At 35.1% G+C, this 26,191-nt stretch overlaps 2 protein-coding genes across 2 annotated transcripts; both read left to right on the forward strand.

Annotated features, from left to right (window-relative positions):
* Window positions 1-339: 339 nt before the first annotated feature.
* LOC136202065 (plant intracellular Ras-group-related LRR protein 6-like) lies at window positions 340-3,828 on the forward strand. Its single transcript, XM_065992513.1, has 4 exons — window positions 340-440; window positions 532-769; window positions 1,458-1,627; window positions 2,855-3,828. Exons 2-4 carry the CDS (start codon window positions 551-553, stop codon window positions 3,540-3,542), a joined length of 1,077 nt encoding a protein of 358 aa, XP_065848585.1. The 5' UTR covers window positions 340-440; window positions 532-550; the 3' UTR covers window positions 3,543-3,828.
* Window positions 3,829-19,442: 15,614 nt separating this feature from the next.
* Window positions 19,443-24,566, forward strand: LOC136202800 (protein YIP4b-like). The gene is made up of 3 exons (XM_065993687.1): window positions 19,443-20,108; window positions 23,589-23,663; window positions 24,113-24,566. The coding sequence occupies exons 1-3, from the start codon at window positions 19,605-19,607 to the stop codon at window positions 24,371-24,373; spliced, it is 840 nt and encodes a 279-aa protein (XP_065849759.1). The 5' UTR covers window positions 19,443-19,604; the 3' UTR covers window positions 24,374-24,566.
* The last annotated feature ends 1,625 nt before the right edge of the window (window positions 24,567-26,191 follow it).

A 26,191-nucleotide genomic window follows, 5' to 3' on the forward strand; every position in this document is an offset into this window, starting at 1 on the left:
CTAGTTAATAGATATTTTGACATTAAAGGATCAATAATTATTCTTTAATCTCTACCGTATGATTTTAATAATTAGTGGGTCAATGACTAGGTAGGCATTTGATATTGGTTAAAGGGGTTAGAAATGTATTAAGAGAAAGTAAAAACATAAGGCACTAATAATAATGATTGAAAGAATAGAAAAGAGGATTTAGTCAAAAGAATAAAACGACAAAAGTAAGCGAGAATAGCGGGTAACCATGTCCCACCACCAAAACATGGAATGAAATAGAAGTAGTTGACTTTATCAAGTAGCAAACATAGCCACGCAACTCAAGTACCATCCTCTTGTACTTTCTTTTTATATTTTATCTTCTTCTTCCTCCTCTTCCATCATCATCATCCGTACATCCTTCAAACTCTCATATTTCAATAAAATAAAAAACAAAAACAATTAATTAGGTACCTTGTCTCTGTCTTCTCTCGTATTTACTAGATCCTATGTGTGTGTATATATATATGTCTGTTTGATATTGTGTTGTCTGAATTTAAGGTTAAGAAGAAGAAAGAAGATGAAAATGATGTACGAACAGCAGCAGGAACAACAAGATCCTATCATGCTCAAAATGGAATCCATGAAAAAAAGTGTTTCAGATAATCAGAAGAAAATATCAGAAGAAGTTACACTTGAGATTATTGATTTAAGCAGCATGTCTTTGGATTCTCTTCCTAATCCTGCTCTTAATTTGGCTCTTATTTGCAAATTAGACCTCTCCAATAACAATCTTCAGGTACGCTATTATTTCTTTCACGTTACCTTACATGACTCCTTATATATGCGAGATAAGTTTTTTTGGAATGAGAGAACCTGACTGTCAAGGAACCGTTAGATCTAAACTGATAGTTAAGATTGAAGAATAACTTATTATTATTATTATTATTATTATTATCTTTCATGGGAAAATCTAACGATAGATAGGATTTTTTCAGGATTCTAACCCTCGATAAGAGGCTCTAATATCAAGTTAAAGAATCAATTTAACTAAAAATTTAATTTACTGATAATTAAAGTACAAATAATAGCTTTTATTATAATTATCTGTGACAGAAACTATAGGTTTACCTCTAAATTTTGGAGAGAAAATTGAATAAAATCATTTGTACTACGAAAAACTTGGTCGCTAAACATAAATTCCGTCATCTATTCTTGTCACTTCTGAATCCGTACACTTTGATATCATCGGTGGAATTGGCGACGGAGTTTTTCGTCGTGCTTCATAATCCCATGATTACTGAGTTTTTATCTATTGATTTTCGAGTATTGGGTTCTGATTCTGCCACTGTTTAGAATGAGTTAGGCTTTTATTTACAGTGCATACTTATATTAATTTTTTTTAATTGAAATACAGACCTAGCCTAACGGGTATACGTATATTAATTAATTCATCTTCGTTAATTAATTGTGATATTTTCGATCAGGCAATCCCAGAATCATTAACGGCAAGATTGTTGAATGTGGTGGTGTTAGATGTGCACTCGAATCAGCTAAAATGTCTTCCAAATTCAATCGGGTGTTTATGCAAACTCAAGGTTCTTAATGTTGCTGGAAACTTTCTTCAGTTTCTTCCTAAAACCATTGAGAATTGCAGGTTTTTTTTTTTTTTTTTTTTTTTGTCGAATTAATATTATTTCCTTTCCTTTTCTTCTCTAGCATCTCACCATCATAATACTTGGATATGAGAAATTTTACGGTACTCCCGAAGTAATACACCCGACCAATGAAATTCATGTTATCTACCACTACATGGAAGATGATTGGTGTAATGTCTAAAATATATACATGTGGCACAACTTAATTGGTAAGGAGTATTACTCCCAGGAGTACTCTAAAATTTTCCCTTGGGTATTAACAATAATTTAAGCTTGAATTCAAGTCTATCTGCATGGAATCCAAAATAATAAATAAATAAAACAATAGGGAGTATGTGAGACAACTATATATGATTACAAGAGAATTATAGTTCATTTTCCATTCACTGACAGATCCAGAATTCACTGTCTCTCGTGATTTATGGGTGTTAAATTGATGTTTTTGATACTTTTACATAAAAAAATTAAAAATCCGTACACAATTTTCATAAAATTTTTAGCATTTTAGTGGGTGGTCAAACCTCTCAAGCCCTCACTGGATCAGTCCCTGTTGTAATAATAAATTAAAGGTTAAACTAGGTTTTGATATTCTAAAAAAAAATTAATGATTATGCTAATATATACAAAAAGATTTGACATTTAAATTTAGAAAATGTATTTTTTTTTAAGAAAATGAATATAAATATTTATAGTATTTATCAATTTATTAAAACAAATTGATGATTTTGAACGTAGCAACCTTAGGCATCTTGCAATATAATTTGAGATTTACTCAAAAAAATTCTAATTAAAAAAAAATATTTCTCTTCCAAAAAAAATATTTGTGCAATTGTTATTCTGATTTATCCTAAATGGTTAATTAAGTAAATTACATGAAATTACCTAAGATTATTAAAAACCCAAATATAGAAACACTGTAATTAATTATTCCATTGACCAATATATGGTATACTAATTAAATTCCATATATAATTTTCTACTTTTATTGGATTTCAAATTCAACTCATTAGACTAATCATTTACTATATGACCATTTTACAAATTAAAAAAAAAAATCTTATAGTAAAGGATAAATACAAGTATTTATTTATGATATTGATGAAAAAGACAGCAAGATATAACGTAGGCACAATTTAAGAAATTAATGCAATCGAATATTCCCAAAGTATAATGGAATAAATAATTAATGGTCGTCGGTTTAATTTAATTTAATTTTGATTTTACAGATATTTAGAAGAATTGAATGCGAATTTCAACAAGTTAATCAGGCTACCAGAAAACATAGGATTTGAGCTAATCAACATTAAAAAACTCTCAGTAAATTCAAACAAGCTCATGTATTTACCGCAGTCACTTACCCATTTAACCGCCTTAAAAATCCTCGACGCCCGTCTAAACAACCTACGAGCATTACCGGAAGATCTCGAAAATCTCATAAACCTCCAAACCCTAAACGTCAGCCAAAACTTCCAGTACCTCGAAACGCTGCCGTATTCCATAGGCCTCCTCCTCTCCCTAGTTGAGCTTGACATAAGTTACAACAAGATCAAAACGCTGCCGGATTCCATTGGCTGCCTGAGAAAGCTGCAGAAGCTGAGCGTGGAAGGGAATCCGCTGGTGACGCCGCCGATGGAGGTGGTGGAGCACGGGTTGTACGCCGTGAAAGAGTATTTGAGTGAGAGAATGAATGCCGGACATAAAGCACCGCAGAAGAAGAAATCTTGGGTTGGGAAATTGGTTAAGTATGGGACTTTTAATGGAAGTAGAGGTCATCATCATCATGATCATAATGAAGAGAGACAAGAGTTTATTATCTCCGATTACCGGTCTATCGACGGTCTCGCTTCTCCGAGATACGCGGGGATGTTCTCGCCACGTCGTCTTTTCTCGACAAGGACTATTTTCTCGAGATGATTGATGGTTGAATTCAGTACTCCTGAAATAATACACCCGGTCGACTGGTCGGAGAGTATGTTGTGGTGGATCCTTTCCCGGACCCTCACTTAAGCGGAGACGCATAATGCACAGGGCCGCCTTTGGATATGGAGTATGTGTAATAATTGCGAGTATTAGAGTGCAAGAGCGAGTAATGGATTACTATATTTCTAATTTTGTTTACCAATACTGCAATGTTTTTTTTTTTCTGTTTTGTTGAGAACTTATTTATATTATTTTATGACATAAAGTTTTGTGGATGTTCTTGATAATTCTGTATTGTGTGTTTAATATTGTTATTTTCGGTTGACAATAATTTGCCCTATGTTGTTGACTTTCACTCCCACATAAAAGTCAACTTTTTTTTTCTTTGAATAAAACATAAAAAAAAAAAAAAAGAAAGAATGCTTAAAGTCCAGAAACAAAGAAAACAAGCTACCTCGAATTGCTCTCTCATGATAATGATAAGAACCACACCGATTCTCAAACAAAATGCGTAGAACGTTTGTAAGAGATACACCACATATATAATAATCTAATGAGAGAAATATTAGGATCGGAATGTTGATGACATCATCTAAGAGATGATCCTTCACCGACCCTATCAATTCTCCAGACATTTCTACCTAAACCATCTGTAAACTTTTTAAATTTGGTTTCTTCATTTTCACACGACTGACCACTTGGTTGTCTCGAACTCATCTATATAATAAACACATATTAAGCATATTAAGCATTACACTTTTATACTAAATATGCATGAATCTTAAGTATGAAACACACATCTCCATATATCAACACTTTACTTTGATAAGCCTGACTAACTAATATAATCCTCAATTTTTTTTATCTACCACCAATGGGGTTCAGAGATGAGAACAAGAAGAGGAGAATCGGAGATAAACCTCTTGTTGGAGTTAAGGATGAAGAAATTAAAGTTGGGTTGAAGGAAAATGGAAATGAAATTCATGTATGTTGTGATGATCGAAGACAGAGCGAGGAGTGAGAGAGAGAGACTTAAAGAGAGGAGTTAGAGAGAGAAGATTTAGAGAGAGAAAGGGAAAGAGAAAGATGGAGAAAAATTGGAGGAAGGAAGAAGATAATGGTATTTTAGTAATTATATAAGGGTGAAGGGTATTTTTATAATTTCATAAGGAGTGGGCCTCACTTTTTATAATTGGTAGGATGAAAATGATGATGTGGCACGTTGACTTTGGGTTGACCGGTCACAATTACCGGCTGTACACTTTAGTGGGAGGTCACCTGAAGTTTGTACACTTTAGTGTGCAAAATTAATTACTTGGTGATTAGCCTTTTTTTATTATGCTTTTAGACTAACTTAATTTTTTATTATGCTTTTAAACTAACTTAATTTGAGAGTTGTCATCCTGGATTAATGTCTGGGAACATAATACCAAACAGATAACATATGCGCTCACATTGTATCATCTTTTCAGAGGTTGGTTCGTGAATTAAACATTTAGAAGGGTTTGATTAATAAATTCGTACACTTGACTTCTGCTAGAATATTATATATAATCTAATTTATTTCAGTTTAATATCGATTTATCACGCAAAAGCAATAAATAAATATTGAATAATAAATTACATTTCAAAATTACACAAAGCCCTATACAACCAGTCTATCCGTAGGAATTATAAACATTAGTTGCGGGACGTTAGGACACATCTTTCGGATTTATCTACGATGCCGGACTTCATCAAGTATGATTCATTCAGATCCTGTTATTTTATCAAATCAGTGTGCAGTTCGATCTGTGATTTGTATATACCTATCTAGCATATTTAATATTTATTCCAAAAATACCCCTTAACCCATAATTAATTACATTTTACGTGTTTGAGCATTTATACGCCTATTGGAAAGTAAACTTACCAAAATTGGAAATTACATACTCAACCCGGTGAAACAGACGAAAGGCAAAAATTCTGCATTTTACCACTGTAGCTGATCGGCTACAGGGTGTGGCCGACCGACCACCTGAAAACTACAACAAACAGATACGAATTGAAATCAAATTGCACATTAAGAGGAAGGCTTATAAACCCTTCAGAGTGTTAAATTTGGTGCTATAATCCAGCTTTGTGTGGAGGTAGACTCGTGATAGGCTTAAATTGCATATGTCAATTAAGAGCAAGTGGACTCTATCGCATCAAGTTGTAAATGTTCCGAAGAATAGTGTCGATCCCACAGAGACTAGTATCTAATGCCCTAATCGTACTCGAATTCTATAGTATCTAAGGATTGAATTAAATGTGAAAAGTTTGTAACCTTAACTAGTAATAAAGCAATTAAACTAACAAAGCAATTGAACAATTAATATGTTTTAAATGAATGAATGGAAGACTAGGATTTATGATCCCTGTGCTAACTCCTATGAATCGATAAGTGTACGTTGCATGAATTTAAAGGCTAACTCGAGATGGTGGTTTTCGATTAGAAAATAGTAATTTCGGTTAAGAACTTACTAAATCTACCTCAAACACTATTAGGCTGATGCTTGGCTAGGCAAAATCCCTAATAGTGCTTGTAGGCATTAGATGCTATGAAAACAAGGGCTAAGTTGTAACCTAGACCACAAAGCCGCACTATCCGGTTAAGGTATAGGATTAACTAATATGCTAAATTGACTCGTTTACTTTATTAGGTTTCACAATTCAACTTCTCCATTTACTTTGTTAGGTTTCTTAGATAGAGGTAAGCAATACTTTTAGTTAATTCTCTTGTTAATCCTACAACACAACCTAAACGCCTATTTAACGATCCCTTATTTGTTAAATACAGTTCACCGCCATCTTAGTATATTGTGTTTTAGCTCTCATCTGAGCTAAGACACGAAGGCATAATAGGATATATTGAATATGAACTTATGCTCGTCAAGTTGGGTTGATTAACTCAAGAATAAACGATGAATGGAGATGCAGGGCCGTCTCCAGCATTTTGGAGGCCCTAGGCGCATTGTGCACTTTTTTTTTTTCATATCCAAATCTAATACTATTTTAGAAATAATAAATATTATATAGTAAAACCAATATATTATTAACTACAATTCAAGTCATATAATAATAATAACATAAAACTAAGAAATTATTATTCTTCTTGTTTTTTTATATGTAAAATCGAGTTTTCTTTTATATATTTAAAATCAAGTTTCTTCTCACCAGTCATGCGAGAAGCAAGCAGACGATAAAGTATTAATTTTGGACAGCTCAACTCGAACCTAATCGCAAGATTCTATGGAAAGAAAAAGAAGAATTTATCTTCGAGATTAAAAATTGGTTGACTCGCGTATTTATTATGAATTACATGCTTAAATCACTATTTGGACATCGATTGATCCAAGGAATCTTATCATTTGGCGTTTGATCTATCCAAAATTTTATCATTTGGCTACTGAACTATCACAATTGGTGAAATTTCAATCCAATTTGGATGGAAACTTACTAGAATTATTGACATATGATGATATTTTGATAATTGGACTTCATAAATTTTAGTTTAGAGATTTGTTTTCTTGTTTTAATCTCATTAATTATTTGGGTAAATCAACTTTAAAACGTACGACATGTCAAGCTCATATGTCAAAATATCACCACATATTATAAGGAAACAATTTTATCAAGACTTCATCATAATTAAGTAGAATTTCATCAATTTGAATAGTTTATGGTCCAAATGTGACCAAATAATAAATTAGTGATCAAATATTAAAATTTTAAATAAATCAGAGTCTAAATAACATTTTATACCAAATTACAAATTGTAATTCATAAGTGAATTTCATCTTGTAATTTATAAAAATAAAATAAAAAAAATAAAAAATAACTATAATAACAAAGTAATAATTTATACATTTGTGTTGTCAAAGAAAAAAAGAAAAAATAAGAGAAAATGTGAACAAAAAATGCTAATTCAAAGAAATGAACACTCAACCTTGTAAACATCTCCACTATGTCTTTAGCATTCAAGCTAGCACTATTTCTTGTTATATATTTAATTCTATATACCTTTTAACCATAACCTTTTTAATAATTATCAAATTTTAAAAAAATTTCGATCGGAGGCCCCCCCGTAAGTCGGAGGCCCTAGGCCGCCGCCTAGGTAGCCTTCCCCTGGAGCCGGCCCTGTGGAGATGAAACTCAAAATTAGATAAACTGAACTTAAGAATAAAAGGTGAGAAACAATTTAATGTCAAAGCTTGCTTAACTATAATACTAACAGAGTGAAAACAATAAATTAAGCTGGAGTATAAAGATGGAAAGTAAAACTAAACTACGACTAAGCTAAACTAATGATGATAACTAGATAATTGATACATAGCTTAAGCCTCCTATTTATAATGCTTGGGGTCGCCTTCATAGGCTATTTTGGTCTTCTTTGCCTCTTTAAAGTTGGATCATGAAGTGCGAGATTGAATCGGAACGTAAATCTCGAAGTAGAAGCATTGCAGGAAACAGATTTTCTTTTTTAATCGTTGCTCATCGAGCACCTTTGCTTATGCTCGTCCAGCAACATCAGCTTTCATGTTGATCTTTCTCCTACCGGTTGACTGCTCATTGTTGTTTGGCTTCGACAAGTTGATGGCAGCTCACCGAGCAGTGCTGTCAGATTGTCCTTTTTGTTACGTTTTGCTTCGTTTCATGCACGTTTGTTCCTGAAACAACTCAAAATATTCATTAGATGAATAATAGACAAACGACACTGTAAACTAGGATATTAAGACTAGAAAAACATATAAACGAGGCCTAAACTATACTCTAGACTCTATGGCGATAACAAATAACGAACGCAGACGAATAGGGGTGCAACCAAAACCCTTGAACAGAATCCCAAATTGATGAATCTAAACTCAAGCTAGACTGAATTGATTTCAAATGTATGATTTGAACCCTTTACTTACTTCTCAAAAGGAAAAGGATTGGGAAGATTGACTTGATGTATACCCGAAGAATCAATGAGGGAAATCAAGTATTTCTCACTTTCAATGACTTTCAGATCATTTCTTTCTCTAGAATCCTCTTTCTAAGACCTTAATTCCCTCAATCTTTAATGGTATTTAGAATGGTTTGGAACCTTTGGTTTGGTGCTTTGGTTGAAGAAGAAAAAGGCTTAATTCTACCCTTTCTCTCTCTAGAATCTATCTCCGAGTTTGTAATTTTTCAGAGCTCTCCCCATGTGGCTCCCCCTTGTTTCTAACCATTTTTAGGGATAAACTACACCAATGGTACCTGAACTTTACATAGTTTACACTTTGGTACCTAGATTACATTTTGTCCCAAAAATATACCTGAAGTAACGATGACCGGACAATTTAGTATATTTTTGCCGGTTATGACCGGTCAACGTGAGTTTCATGAGTCAATTACATTAATGGTACTCGAACTTTACCATAATTCACACTTCGGTACCTGGATTTTATTTTATCCTAAAAACATAACACTAGTAAAGGTGATTGAAAGGTTTAGTTCATTTGATTGGTTAGTGACCGGGTAACATAAACTAAACATTGGCACTCACCATACACTCAATTAACATAAAATTATAATATTGTCATTTATAAGCTAAATGACAGTATTATAATTTTATGTTAATTGAGTATATGATTGGTCTCAATTTTTAATTTAAAATTGTCAAACTCGGGTTGATCAATCACTACTAAAATATTGAGTCATTTTTACTTGAAGTGTATTTTTTGGACAAAATGAAATCTAGGTACCAAAATGTGAATTCGGGTAAAGTTCAGGTACCATCAATGTAATTTACTCGTCAAAATCGCATTGACCGGCCATTAACCGGTAAAATATATTTAATTGCCTGGTCATCGTTACTTCGGGTATATTTTTTAGACAAAATATAATCTAGGTACCAAAGTGTGAATTATAGTAAAGTTCAGGTACCATTGGTGTAATTTACTCCTATTTTTAGTGCTTTAACTCGTATGTGAAATTGTGGGATCAACTACCAAGTTAGTGGGCAAGTTATAGGGAATTCATAGGGAAAATTTGTTGTAACTAACGTCGGCCATATCCTGGTTAGGGGCATATTTGCCCCTTTCCCTAAACAAGGCACAGACTGTTCCCAGGCCCGAAAACGCCTTTCGAACCTCCGATTTTGATGATTCTTATATTGTTGGAATCATTTCAACGAGACAGACACTTTAATGTCATATGGCCTAGGGTTAAAAGTGTTCCCATTTAAGGTTATTGCCTTAGTTTCATCCTGGGTTTTCGTTCGGAAACTTTAAATGGTCATAACTCTTTCGTTTGACCTCCGACGTAAGCCCGGAAAAGTGTGTTAGGCTTAGAATGGAAATTAGTCAAATTTAAGCTCTAAGATTGATCGAAATGAGTTTGAGTATCGGTCTTTGATCCCGTACGAAATGACACAGGGTCCACCTATAACATATTGAGCACAGGCAACCTAATTTCATCATTAGGGTCGGAAAAGTCTATGCTAATAGGTGACTAACGTCAATTCTACTCCGCATAAACCCAAGATAGTGTGAGAAACCAATTCCACCACCACTTTTTTTATACCCTTTCTCCTAGGATAACTTCACATTGTAGTAGAGACCCTAAAGCTTTGTGAGGAAGGCATTGCGAATTCCAACATTCAATCAAACACCACAAACCGCAAACCATTAGAATATCTCATAACACCTCGAGTTGCAACATAACCCGAGTTCCCTTTCGAAGCGCCAATATTAATTTTAGCTCACCTTTCATCTAGTGGATTTCATTTAATCACAAAGTCTTCTTAGACTGAACCAAACCCGGACCATTCAATGACATGACATAACTGACCTCCCTAGCTTTAGTCACATCAACTTTATCATAAAAAACACTGCCCCCTATCGAAAATTCTTTCGTTCCGTCACTTCCACAACCACCACAATATAGAAAAGAAAACCAATCAATGAATATCGATAAATTTAGTGTTGATGCTAAGATTGCTGGAAATCCAACTCATAAAAGAGCCGAATATAAAAACATTTTGAAGATCGACAAGGATGCAACGGTCCCACAAGTCTTAAGAAATTGTTTCATCCATACTACAAAATCGCAACAACTGTTATCAATTAAATGGTGACGCTTCAGCACCCAGTTACACATAATGTTATGTGAGATGCAAGATAAAAAGAGCATGAAGAGGTTCCTAGACAACCTACAATCTGCAAATGAAATGCCAAAAATTTCGAATCAATCCCCGATGTTGCAAAATCGAAGCCTATTGAAGAATAGCATAAATTAACAACTTTACGTGAACTAAGCCTCGCCTTACATAAATTATATCTAATGATAATAATAGAATTCAAAGGTTTTATGGGAAACGCAATTATTCGTGAAGTTAATGTTTTTTTTTGTAAAATAAGAAATTTATGGAAAATAAGTCCTCATTGATGTAAATTATTTCAAATAATATAGGATTTTTTTTAATGAAGGTTCGGACGCGTAGGCAGGCCGGACATCCCAACTAGGTTGGCACCCCCGGCACAGCCTACAACCCGAATTTATTATTAAAAAAAGAAAATAGAATACAATGGGGGAGGAAGCAAAAGAAAAAGAGAATAAAAGAGCAAAAGCTATCTAACACGAACGTGAGCTACATTACATAGATCATTGAAAACGAAACTCTGACAGGAGGACGGCGCAGCTGCCCACCATAATTTGCCTCCTGATGATTGTCCAATGCTTGTAAGACAGTCAGCAGCTTGATTGCCTTCCCTGAAGATGTGGGATGCTTTCCAAGACATTCCTGATAGCTTTTGAAGATAGGAAAGCCATTCTTTTCTGATTCGCCAAGGGACATCTCTAGATAGCTTGTTTAGAAGAGAAACAACATAAATGGAGTCTGATTCAATCCACAGAGACTTCCAGTTCCTGTCCCAAGCCTCATCGACCGCTATAATAATAGCCTGTATTTCCGCAATGAGAGCAGACGAATTCTGTAATGGGGCCGCAAAGCAACCAAGCACAAAGGCCCTATGATTTCGGAAAATGCCTCCTACACCAGCTCTTCCATTAGAACTTGAGGCACCATCCGTGTTGATTTTGAGCCAGTTAATCGGTGGCGGAATCCAACGTACGATTCTGATGTCCGGTTCAGGCGGCGGGCGTTGCCGAGCATCAGTGGTCACAGCAAATTCTTGAATAAGGCGCAACAGATTGTAACTAATCATTTGGATTGAAGGGAGGTCTTGATCAAAGATTGCCCGATTTCTGATAAACCAGATATACCAAACACAGGTAACAGCTGAGAAGAGCCAACGCTTTCTGCACCGCCTACTAATCTGAACATTTTTTATCTGATTACAGAAATCCGTCAAGGATAAGATCAGGCATCTTACCGAATTGTCGTAGCAGACCATTCGCCATAATCCTGCAGAAACTCTACAATTGAAGAACAGATGCTCCAAGCTTTCTCCATTTTCTTTGCACAGCTCGCAACGTTGCGCCATGTAGAAGCCTCTGGATTGCAACTTGCTTTGGACCACTAAGCCCCCATGTAATAATAACCAGGAGGTGAGTGCTCTTCGAGGAGGGATAAAGGAATTCCATAACATCTTGCTCCAATTAACTGCTCCCCTCTAATGCAAATTACTGTAAACTTCTTTGACCGAAAGCCTTCCAGACTCGGCGGGTTGCCATATACAGCAATCATCGGTAACTTGCCTGATGTTATCCTAAATATGAACAGGAAGGAAGTCCAGGTTAGCCCAATTACCATTATCCCGGAGATCACTCAAAGGTTTGAAGAGCTTAGTTTGAGCTTTTTTTTAATGTTCAGCTGATCCACTACAGCAGGTATGATCCATCTTATAGTCCAAAAATTCAAATTGGAGCCTTCCCCAAACCACCAAACCGAATCTCTTTTGACAATTTCATGTATAGATTTCAACGAGCACCATACCGTTGAATTAGTAATGAAGCGCTTCTCCAAACCTGAGGTGTCCATGAACCTGTTTCTAAGCAGGGAAATAATGAATCCATGCCCCTGCAATATTTCCCAACAAAGCTTAGCCATGAGAGCCAAATTAAAAAATTTAAGATCTTTTATACCCAGGCCACCATGCCCAATGTGCATACAATAGATGCTCCACGGTACCGTGATGAACTTTCTTCGATCCCTATCCCCAGTATAGAGAAAATTGTGGATAGCCTTGTTGACTCTCTTAAGTAAGCCACATGGCCATTTGTAGATCATGAACGAGTGTACTAGAGCACCAATCAAGGATGATTTGATTAGGGTAAGCCTTCCTGCCATTGATAGAGACTGTCCTCTCTAGAGATTGAAACGGTTAAGGAATTTATCAATAATCGGCTGCAAAGTGACGTGTTTTGGGAGCTCCTTGGAACAACGGAACACCAAGATAAATGATGGGAAGAGACACAATCTTAATACCCAGAATTTCAGCCATACGACTTTTCCGAGACGAGGGGATATGGTTTCCAAAGATAGCCTGTGATTTGTCCCAGTTAACCGCCTGACCCGACATTGATTCATAAAGATCAAAAAGATCCTTAATGCACCTCATATTTCTTAGTGAAGCCCTACAGAATAGGAGCATGTCATCAGCATAAAGGAGATGAGAGGGAAAAACAACATCCTTGGTGTATCCCATAAGTAGAAAACTTCCATATTTAACCAATTTGGAGATCCATCTGCCCAGAAAGTCTTCAGCCAGCCCAAAGAGAGTGGAGGAGAGAGGATCACCCTGCCTGACACCACAAGAGCAGCTAAAGAAACCTTTAATACCACCCCCAATAGAGATTGACATTCTAGCGGATCTTAATATCTCCAGAATCCAGTTCCTGAACCTGAGAGAGAAGCTAAAGGAATCAAGTACAGCAAGCAAGAAGTTCCAGTCTAAGGTGCCAAAGGCCTTTCTGATGTCGATTTTTAGGGCCATATTGCCCCCCAAAGCATTTCTTTTTAAGCAAGTTGACATCCTCAAATGCTGCAGCTATGCATTGATGAATGCTTCTGCCAGTTATGAAGCCAAATTGATTATCAGAAGTGATTCTAGTAGCAATTGGCGCAATTCTGTTTGATAAAATTCTAGAGATGGTCTTGTAGTTGAAGTTTCCCATTACTACCAGTCTGAATTGATGAACCTCATTGGCACCCTCAACCTTGAGAATAAGAGAAATGATGCTCGAGTTCATCCCAGGAAGCATATAACCAGTGTCAAAGAAGCTGAGGACCATCTTGCACACATCTGGTCCTACGATATCCCAGCAATGTTGGTAGAATACCTCTCCAAACCCATCTGGCCCAGGCGAACTGTCTCTATTTATATTGAACACTGCATCTCGAATCTCAGAAATACTCGGCCGCCTTGTGAGATCCTCATTATCAAGGTCAGTCATACTGTATGGGATGACAGAATTAATGACATCATAATTAATCTGCCTTAAGCTGCCAGTGAAGTGTCTCATAGTAATTGAAAACATGTTGCACAATCGTCCTTTCATCATTCACAATGGCGTTGTCAATTAGAAGGCTATCCAGCGAGGATTGAACCTTTCTAATTTTTACCGAGCGCTGGAAGAAGGAAGAGTTTCGATCCCCGGCATTAAGCCATTTTTCCCTGCTTTTATCTCTGAGAAGCATCTCCTGTCTGAGCAACTGAAGCTCAAGATCACTCTGTGCGTCATCCTCTAGAGCAATACAAGTATCGTTTAGACCTTCTCTGGATATAAGAGCCTGGACTTCTTCCAGCTTCCTCAAAGCAGCGGCAATGTTGTTTTCCACTCTCCCAAAAACTTCAAGGTTCCAAGTTTTGAGCTTAGGTCGAAGAGATTTGAGTTTATGACAAAGCAGCTGTGCTGGTGGTAGCGAGAGAGAGCAAGCCCAGTGATCAGCAACAAGTTTGCGCAATGAATCATGAGTAGTCCACATGGAGTAGAATCGAAATCTTCCCTTACGGACAGCTCCATTGGAACATGAGAGAAGAATCGGGCAATGATCCAATTTCGTTCAAGGAAGGACCGAGCAAAGAATTCTGTCCCAGCTGTCAATGAAAGCCTCATTAACCAAAGCTCTGTGAAGCTTACTTTCGACATGATCAATACCAATGAAATCCCTGAAGTCCCTGTAGCTTCTGGAAGAAGGAGGCCTGCCAGTTTTCTCATGAGCACATCTTACTGCATTGAAGTCACCAATCACCATTCTGTTTATGCTACCACCCATCTCAATAATTGAATCCCAAAGCAGACGACGCCTTCCTGCGTTGTTATTCCCATAAACAAAAGCTAAGTAGACCCGGACGTGACACTATCATTCCTGCAGATTAATTGAAGGCCCAGAGATCTCCAAAAGAAATCCAAAATTCTATCAAACTCCACCATAGGTTCCGATAAACAAACAAAGTCTGGTTTATTGGTAATACATAAAATCTTTAGAGCCCTTTGGGTACCCGAGTTATGGATCCCCCTGTAGTTCCAATACAGACAGATCATGTAAATGTGCTATTCGATCGAGCACGGCCCTTCAACCGGGAATCGATAGATTTAGCCTTGGATTTTTCCTGGAAGTGATCCACTTACTGCCCTCAGCAGCGTAGTCGAATTTATTCCTGCTATTAGATCTAAGCAAATGCTCATTCTATTCAAGAGATTCAGAGAGAAAGTTTACCTCAATATCAGTCGACTTTATGCCAAAACCCTCAGTTTCAGCGCCAGAACGCAGCTCATCATCATCTACCGATGCCTTAGAACCAGTTTTATCTTCCACAACTTCCTTCCCTTTGGAAGCGGATTTGTGCAGAATAATTTGCAAAGGATTATCCGTCATCGCATTCCCTACATCACTTGAGACCTCCGTACAGCGGACATCATCCCTCACGTGATTCTCCTTTTCTATGCCATCCGAGGACGGTGTATTCCTTTCATTTGATTTCGCCTGCTTATTATTTTTTGAACTCCAGCGGATTTCAGCGTTAGAGTTGCGTCGGCACTGGGCAGATGTATGACCAATGGAAGAACACGTTCCACAAATATCAGGTAGGTTCTCATAATCCACATAGACCCACTGCTTGTGATTAACCGTGTCTAATCGAAGCTCACGAGACAAATCAATATCAACTAAGACCCTTGCATAATGCCCAAATTCACCATTCACAGTATTCTGATCAAACCGAATAGGAACACCCACCGCTCTAGCAATACTAGCAATAATTCTGGTATCCCAAAATTCCCAAGGCAAGTTGTAAATACGAACCCATACCTGAGCCGATGTGTTCTTGTGCAGTTCAGGGCTGAATCCCGGTGTCCAAGGCAAGAATCTAATGATGCCAGGTTTCAGAGCGATGGCCCCAAGACCCCAAATAGATTGAAGGGCACTTTCAGATGGCATGATAATCTGATAAAATCCTTTCCCCAGGGATATCAATTGCCAGTCGAAATTTCGATTCCAAACTCGATTCAATTTCTGCTTGAGTTCAGCATGTCTCCATGGACGATCTCCTCTACTCAGTGTAACACGACCAATCACCGAGAACTGAACCGTCTTAATTCTCTCCTCATAAATTTCTTGAGGAATACGTACCGCCTTGAAACCTCCCTCCTCGGAGATGAGTGGTTGCGTTGGTTCCGGAATTGAGGTAGTCTTAACATCTCCCTTAACAGCATCCACAAACGATGGTTTTTTCCTGGAAGACGAAGAGGAGAATTTTGCGAATGCTTTCCGATAAAAAAGATGGGCAATAGCAAACAGCGAGTCGCCGGTTGCCGGAGAAGAAGGCGTCACCATGGGTTTAGGTCAGAGAAGGTGCCGCCATCTCAATCATAGTATAGGCATCTAATATAAGATTTGTGTAAAGTTTAAATGTTTTACGCGAAACTCGATTTTTTTGCGAAGTTAGTGATTTTTTTTATAATAATAACTTTATGGAAAATAAGTTATAATTTACATAAATTATGTCTAACAATAGAGGATTTAGGTAAAGTTCAAAGGTTTTACGTAAAATTCGATTTTTCGTGAAGTTAATAATCGTTCAATTGTAAAATAACAACTTTATATTTTTCTCGAATTTAATGATTTTTTTTTTTTTGTAAAATAACTTTACATAAATTAAGTTTCACATTACGTAAATTATTTCCAACAATAAAGAATTTACGTTCCCTCAATAAGTAAAGAATTTACGTAAAATTGAAAGATTTGCATGAAACTCGATTTTACACGAAGTTAATATTTGTTTTGGAAAGAGAATTTAGTAAGAGATCGATGGCTTGTTTTTCAACTTCTCATATACCGATAAAACATGAGATATGTGGCTCTAATACTAATGAAGGTTTATATAAATACGGGTTATTAGATTATCTCTTATAGCGTAGAAACCCGTTAAGTCGATTAGTAAGCATCTTTTCATGAGCCACCTTCCATAAAATGTAACGAATCATCTCCGTAGTTAGCATCTTCTAGTTAACAGCCCTATTAAAATCTCAATTTTGATTTCCCGCCAATGGTGTATTTATACAAGCAAGAACATAAGTTGGTTTGACCATACAATTTCCTAGAGGTGGAAGCATTCCAGAACCAGCCATAAGTGTCATCACCATTAGTAAGGATCAGGGCTGGCCTTGGGCATAGGCCCGGGGTGCAGCCGTCCAGGGCCCAAAGCTAAAAGGGACTCAAATTTTTTAATTTTATTGAATATATGTTTTTTTTATATATAAATTTAGTTATAATACTCATTAAGTTTAAAATTTGATCAAATAATATGATATTTTAGATCTAAAATGGATCCAAATGTCAGAACCAGTCCTAATAAGGATTATATAAAAAAGAAATTTTGAAAACAATGGAGAGAGGCAGACCAATCCCAACCTTGACCATTTCGCCAAAAACTAGCGACAAAGGCATTTAAATCACAAGCTGGAATAGAAGCAATAGCCACATCACAAAGAATTGAGATACCATTATGTTTTTTCTTTGATATTTTTTTTTGGTTAATTTGAACATAAATTTTGGTTAATTTCAACATAGATTTATAATTTTTTGAACATAAATTTATAATATTTTGGTTAATTTGAACATAAATTTTGATTATTAATATATTGTTATTCATTTCACATGCGGTCAAATTCGAATGTTTAACAGTTAAAAAGTAATTTTGGATATGTGTAATTTGGATATAAAGTAAATGTAAAACTTTATTTCCAACGGTAAAAACTTGTAATTTCAAATATTGATAAATGATTAATTCATTTTTAATTGAATTAAATGTGCCCAACTAACTAATTTTACCAACAAGTGCTTAATGTGATAAAAAAAATGATCAGGGCCTAACACCTTTAAATAAAAGATTAACGAAAAAATAAAAGATTAGAGGTCTCGTGATTTTTAAGTAGGCTTGTTTAATGAGGCGGGTTGAATTCGGAAGAGCTATTCAAATCCCGTTACCATCTATAATAAAAATTCATGATCCTTGTTCTAAAAAGAGGGATAAATTTGGTCTCATTCCCACCCCAATGGATAATGGATGTCCTATGACATATTCAATTTGCTGAATACAATAGTTAGTTAACAATTATAATAGAAATTCATAATCAAAATGAAAAATATTCAATATTCAATATATTTTCTATTTCATATAAAATCTAAAGAGTAAATTACCTTATTTAAAAATTAAATTTTTATTTTAATAAAATTTCCAGGATTTTGGATTTGTTCAAAAATATATTAATTTTTAAGTTTACAGACGTAATTAATACGATAGATTAGAAATTAATTGGTAATATTAAAAAAATATTATATAATATTAATTTATATATTCATAGTTATCTCTAGGATAATCCTAACAGTAATAAGTTGAAGCTTTTCAGATATAACTATTACCGTTCCCAATTATTTCCGAGAATGGAAATAATTTTCTTTCTCATTCCCGATTTTATAAAAATGGATATTAAAAATTTTACACTTTTAATAGAGGGCTTTTTACATTAATATCATAATTGACTACAAAATTACAACTAAATCATATTATCAAACTTAATTCTTAATATTTCATTATTATTTTTTTATTTGGGGGCTTTTTTGGGTCTGTGGTGGGGTGTCAGCATAGCTGGGATGTTCGCCGCTTACCCTTCCTTGCTAACCAATCTTTAATAAAAAAAATGTCATTTTTTTCTATATATATACCAAATAAAATATGTTTTTACACCTGATTTAAAAAGTTTAAATCTCAATTCATAAATTTCAAACTCTTGACAATACATTCTAGATCCCTAATTCATAAACTTTAATCTTTAAAAATAATAATTTTATTAGTTTGACATACTTCAAAATTATGACTTAACACAATTATAAATAGTTTTTTTTTATCTAAATTTCCCTTTAATTGGAGCTGAACCTAATGGATATTGGTAGGGGGTCAAATACATGAATATCATAATTGTGTATAAAATTACAATTAAATCATATCATCAAACTTAATTCTTAATATATCATTATTCTCTATATATATATTATGATTTTACACCATAATTTAAAATTTCTAGACCCCAATTCATAAATCATAAACCCTAAAAAATATATTCTAGATTCCTAATTTATAAATTCTAATCCTTAAAATATATTAAAAGTACTGATTTTACTAGTTTGATATAATCTAAAATTATGACTTGATATAGTTGTAAATAGTTTTTAAAAGAAAAATTTCTGTGTAATTTTCCCCTAGTACCTACCCGGGCTGCCAAATTTATAAGCCTATTTCCAAGTCCGATTCTTAGAGTATGAGAGGGCCTTAGCCCTCAGGCCCGAAAAACATATTTAATTGGGTTATATAAGTTCTGATATGGAGTCAATTCCTTAACGACGACGTTTAGCTGCCTTAGAATAAACAAGATATAGTTGAAACATTAAAATCAAAATCATCCATACTCAAATCCTCTCTCCTTCATTTCATTCTTCTTTCTTCAGATACCTGACTCGGTTCATCAAAGATCCAAGCTTTTTCCATCACTTTCTCGAGAAAAAGATAAATAAATAACACGCTTTTACGAGAAACTGAAGCAATGTCGCACAGCGACACTGTCCCTCTCCACCCATCCTCCCAATCCGACATCGATGAGATCGAGAACCTAATCAACGCCAGCGTTCAGTCAGGTCCCGCCACGGTCTTACCTGCGCGCTCTCCGAGTCCACCACGAATTCCGGTTTCTACATCTCCATTTATGCAATCCAATCTCCCTCCGCCGAAGACTCCTACTCAGAAGCCACAGTCTGTACCTTCTGTCCCCTCGGCACCGGTACCGGCACCGCCACCGCCATCTGGTAACTCTCAGTCGAATATTGGTGTCTCTGGATTCGGATCGGCTCCAAATACGTTGACGGAGCCTGTTTGGGATACTGTGAAGAGAGATCTGTCGAGGATTGTAAGTAATTTGAAGCTTGTGGTGTTTCCTAATCCTTTCAGAGAGGATCCAGGGAAGGCTCTTAGGGATTGGGATCTATGGGGACCATTTTTCTTCATTGTGTTTTTGGGTCTTACTCTCTCATGGTCTGCTTCGGTGAAGAAGGTACTTGTCTTTTGTTTTGGCAATTTGTTGTGGTAGTTTTTTTGTATCATAATGTGATTAGGATAGTGTAGTTTGGTTCTGCTAGTTTTCCTATTTTTGTGTAGTTTAATACCTTCTTTGAAGCTAGGGTTTTAGCAGTAAGCCTGAAAATCTTGTTTGCTAAAACAATAAGTTTTAATTATAATCTTCCCAAATCTCCATTTTTCAACCCAGCAAAGTGGTCGGTTGAGAAGGTTTATTATATTCAAACTTCATCAAACATCAGAAATGATTCCAAACATGTGAACTTAGTTAAACCTTACCTACATTGCATTTCTTTATAAATCCATACTTTTTTTCCTTTCTTCTCAGTAACATAGTATAAGCTGGTTTGATTGGAGGTTTAAGGTTGACTTTTCGATAATGAAAGTGTAAGTGTAGAGGTTTCAAGTTTACTATTATGTCTAAGGAAGGTGATGAATTCGGAATGGAGGTCTTTCTTGTTCTGCTATGTTCCTATTATGATTTTTCTTGATTATCTGAGATGACTGCATGAATACATTAGTAATTGCAAAAGCAATATTCCCTAGATTTCAGCTTTCGAAGAAGGGTCACATAAAAACATATTTTTCCTTGTGGTTTTGCGTTTTCTAAAATTATTGATCATGCATCGTCATGTAGAAAAGCTCCATTGTTCTGTAGATGTCACTTTTACTTGAATATGTGCTATATCACTGTGGTTGCTATGATGACTCGGTATGTTGAAAGTTGTGAGAGCTCATCCAAAATGCCAAACATTGTAATTGCCCTACAACTTGACATGGTTTGATTTTTTTTTTTGCAGTTCTTTGAGTAGGATTAAGTTTGACTGCCTAGATCTTCATGCCTTTTGAGCTCATACTTATGCATTTCTGCATAAGTGCCTCTAGGCTTGAACTCAAGTTGCATATTTATTGTTGCATTATATTTAAGTTGTATGCTTATGTTAATTTTAGGGTAAATTCAAAAAGAAAGAAAAAAACATTGTGGTTACACTTTTTGTCAATTGGACGCAGGTGGGTTTTTTTTTTTTTGTCCAAACGGGGACTGGGGTTTAAAAAAAAGCACATCCTTGCAATTGACAAAAAGTGTAACCACATGGGTTTTTTAATTTTATTGATGAGTTGTTGATTTTATTATCTCTATAAAATGCCTTGCTCAGTGAATCATTGCAGTTAAAGCTACATCATGCCATGTTTAGTTATCGCAGGCTCTAATCTGAAACATAGAGTATCATATCACCATTTGCCCATCACACAACTATTGTTAAGCTATCAGATTATCCCATTTCTTACATTTTGGAGGATTTACTTGTGCTCTCACCTTACATTACGATTTCATTAGACGTGGGTTAGTTTTTCTAAATCTAGGTTTGAATTTAGATCTAAATTTTATTTATGTATCTTAGTCCTGGCCTCACATCAACTGTGGAATCATAGACTATGAATGAATGTGATTAGGCTTTGTCCAGTTAAAAAGTTTTTTCTAGAGGGTATATATCTTTTATCACAAACCGAGGTTTATCCCCAAAACAGTAATTTATGGTCTTTTTATGGATGACTATTGACAATTTGATATTGGGCTTGCTTAGTGCAGTTGTTGAGTACATATTATACCTGTTGCTTGCAGATAAGAGCTATTAAAATTTGGCTTTTGGTAAAATTATATTGAATTTTTCTGTTAGAATGCAAATGACCAACATAGGCATTTTATTTAATTCATTATATATATATTGTTGAGAAATTAGTATTCTTACAACAAATGATAACAATGATTAAATGTTAATAATTAAACAAAATATGTTGCTGGAAAAATAAATGACATCAAAATATAAAAGAGAATATTAATGATGATGATAATAATTATAATAATTGAAGAAAAAAAAATTATTTCGTTAAATATATGAAATATTTATTTTTTTTTAAAGTTAGGTATACTTTTTTTATAGGTATATAAAAGCCTGTACTTGTCAAGTATTTATAAAAGGATAGTTTTGTCTAAATGTTAAAAAATAGTAACAGTTGGTAATAAGCTCTAAAATATATCAGATGGAATGAGTTTTTTATAATTAGAATCACCTACCACAGCTGATTCGAAAACTTTAATGGGTTTTGGCAACTAATGGGGGTGAAATAGGAGTGCAACTTGGCTGGTAACACGAAAGTTGCTGTTGTCATTCCCATACACGTATACAATGTATGATATATATCCTGTCCAAACTCGTTTGAAAAAAATCATTTAGACTATCTATTGCCGTCCCAAATAAATGAATTTAGGGTTACGCAAGTAAATTACCCATTTCACAAAAGATAAAATAATACACTTTACAAATTTAACTAATTACCATATAAGTGTACTTAAAAAATGATTTTAATAACAAATGCAACTATCATTGAACTTAGCAAAATAAAAATAAACTTAAAAGTCATTTTAATAACAAATACAAATCTAAATGTGCCTATTATATAAATGGTTCGGGTATAGCAGATACTTTATGGGGGGTATACCATACTCTATCCGTACCCATGGCGGATATACTTTTTGAGACCTGTTCCTGTCCCAACCCCTATTATATAGGGTTCAGGTTTGGATCGGATATCCAAAATCACCCAACCGGCTGCCATCCGAAGTGTGAAACAACTATTGGTGTCCATCAGAAACTTAGAACAAATATTGATTTAGTTTGAAATTTCTAGAAAGAGAGCACTTTAAGTTTGTGTTAAGGTGCTTTTAGGCATGATGTATATACTATGCAAGGTTCAGGTTTAAATAATTACTAAGAAAGCTAGAAGGCCTAAAATCCGTACACAATTATGCTTCAAAATTATTTGGATGGAATGGATGTATACAGTCATCTGAACCCATCAGGACTGCATATTGCATGATAAAGATTGTAGGCCATTAATAGACCTGAGCATATCCGGCCCATGCCTTTGCTAGAATATTTAGAAGACCTGCATCTCTGAACTCAAAGAAAATATGAGGATGATAGGTGTGTACCTTTTGCATAATAAAATATTAAAAAATTATGTGAAACTGTGTTAGTTGAACAGGACTTCTGAAAGGTTTAAGTCCTCCTGTATTTATACTGAATTGTGATTATAGAATATTTCAACTTTTAAACATGTTCTTTATTGAATGCTTTATCTGTATCTTTGGTGTTTGCTTGCAATATTGTTACCTTCTACTTGCTGCATTTACACATGTATCCCTTCTTCAGATTAAGTAGGACTGCTACTTCAATTAATTGCGATGGTAGTATAAGATATGAAAATCACTTCATAAGCATGTTAACATACTTGGTTTTCATTGTCCTCTATTTGAGCTTCCCTTACCTTCATCATTTCTTCAGGTGTAACAATTTAGCCAATTATCTTGTGATTTAGCATGCTATACTTCAAGGTTTTTCTCTTGTTGTGTGGAAGCCAAATGCATTCTAACAACTTCTGTATTGTTTTCCAGTCTGAGGTATTTGCAGTTGCATTTGCACTGCTTGCAGCTGGTGCTGTAATCTTGACACTGAATGTTCTACTACTGGTAATGATCTCTCTCTCACTTGCGTTTTTTATTGGGAGTACCGGGTCCTCTAAGGATACCCCATTCAATTGTTGACATGTGTCCCCAACATCATCATTAGGACACGTGCCAACAATTTAATAAGGGTCCTCACCTAATAAAATCCCCTCTCTTACACAAGCGGAAACACATGGACTTTAGCTTACCCCCCTAGGCACTGGCTAAGCTCTTAATTTATGGATTAGGTAGCAGTTTCCCTTGAATGCACATTAGAATTAGATGTTTGCCATTTTGCTGAATAAAATAAATACTATTAACCTAACGAGTTTACATTATACTGGAAGTCGGGAAATCGAAAGCCTTGCAGAGTGTTTGGAAACATCAATTTAGCAGATGATTGAACTGAATTCTAGTTAGGGAACTGGTTTGAAATAAAGCATGGTAGTAATTATAATATATGTTATTTTCAGGGTGGACACATAATATTCTTCCAAAGTCTTAGCCTGTTGGGATACTGCCTCTTCCCTCTGGATGTCGGAGCCGTAATCTGTTTGTTGAAGGACAATGTTTTAATAAAAGTGATAGTGGTGTGCGTGACATTGGCTTGGAGCTCATGGGCTGCCTATCCATTCATGAGCTCTGCTGTCAATCCAAGAAGAAAAGCTCTCGCTCTCTACCCCGTTTTTCTCATGTACGTATCTGTCGGTTTCCTCATCATCGCCATTGATTAAAAATTGCAACAGAAACTCACTCCTTTCTCATAATCTCCATAAATTCACATGCAGTACATAGGAATATTATGTGGTGGGTTTTTTTTGGTAGCTTGTGATTTTAAATTTTTGGTTATAATTCCAGACTCAGAAATACCAATGTTACCAATGTTATACTAGTATAAAACTTTAAATACATTTATTTTTTGTATTGTACTTGGTGTTATTCAGCAAGTGTTTGTGTCCATTTATAAGGTTGAGAATCTCAAGTGTGTGAATACTGAAAATGGTATATTTCTGACCAAACTAAATTTTGACTTTCAATCCCTAAATTTTGATTTGCTGATATATGACGCTTGAACTATGAACTGTCAAGGGATATATTTAAAATTGATCCCTTTGCCACACTTGTGTGAACGATCGTACTCTTGGAGTAATGCATTCAAGCTTAGTATATTTCCACAGGTGCCGTTTGAGCTCGTACATTTTCGGTTGGATTTGGTTGCGTATATTTTATATCTGGTTTGGTTAAAAGGGTATTTTGTATTTCATGTTTGTTTTTTTCACTCTAAACAATGTATATTTTAGTATTTGGTTAGAAGTAGAAAAAAGTTATTGGTTGTTGTTTTAGTAGGAATTAGCCGCTGTTTTATCAGCAGTAAAAGACTATGCTCATGGAGAACTTTTCATTCAACAAAATCCTGCAATTTACATTTATGAAAGTCCACGAGTAGTTTCGGCCCCGTCTCCATAAAATTTGAGGTTGTGGTGGTTCCGGTCTCTCTATTTCCAATAAATTTAGATCCGGGTGCTAAATGTTAGCATCCGAAAATTGGCTCAGGTCCTGTTAGGATCTCTCTAAATCTAAAATTCTAATTTTTTTAGGCCTGTTAGGCTCTCTTAATCCAAAATTCTGATTTTTTGTTGCCTGTTAAGCCCTCTTTAAATCCAAATTTCTAAATTTTTTTTTTTTTTTGCCTGTTAGGCCCTTTTTAAATCTAAATTTGTAAATTTTTTGGCCTATTAGGTCCTTCCTAAATACGATTTTTCTATTAGGGACAAATTTTTTTACATGTTATGAATCTTAAACACAATAGAATTAATAAGAAGCTTTAGACAATGAGTAACTATTAGTACACGTGGACCAATCACAAGGTCGGATTTCAAAGATATAATTCTAATCTCTAAGTTACGTTGTGATTTATGGTAAAGGGAGATAGATATAAAAGCACATGAAATATAAACCAATCAACTGTCAATATGTGGAAAGTTACTCAACAATAAGTACTTTTTATTTATCTATAAATAGTCATTCCTAAGAGAGCATAAGTACGTAATCACATCTATTTTCACTCTGCTTTCAAGTCTACTTACTCTCTTCATAGTAACGTACTGACTTAAGCATCGAAGAAGGGATGATATACATTGGCCCGTCTCTAACAGTTTCTTCATTCTGTTCAGGTAACTCTAGTTTAGCCTGATCAACGTATTATGTAGATTGATGGACATCATTTGGTGCGGTGAACATGGATCGTACTTCGTATAAATGTCTTAGTGAAATATTTTTGTCCTTCAACCGGTTATCCAACCAATTCCCGATAATTCAAACACTGCTACTTGTGGATGAAGCAGCTTCATTAAAGGTGGATGAAGCAGCTTCTTTAAAGGAAGATGTGTACAATCTCATTAGAAAGGAGCTTCATCATGCAATGAAGGACGAGGGCCTAGAATCACAACTACCAGAGACCACGGATGTGGATACTCCTCTTTGTGGAGAGATTATGAATTAGCTTATGCCGAGAGGATTTAAATATCCATTGCTCAAAGATTATAACGGTA

This window comes from Euphorbia lathyris, chromosome 8, assembly GCF_963576675.1.
Source record: "Euphorbia lathyris chromosome 8, ddEupLath1.1, whole genome shotgun sequence".
NCBI classification, from domain to species: Eukaryota; Viridiplantae; Streptophyta; class Magnoliopsida; order Malpighiales; family Euphorbiaceae; genus Euphorbia; species Euphorbia lathyris.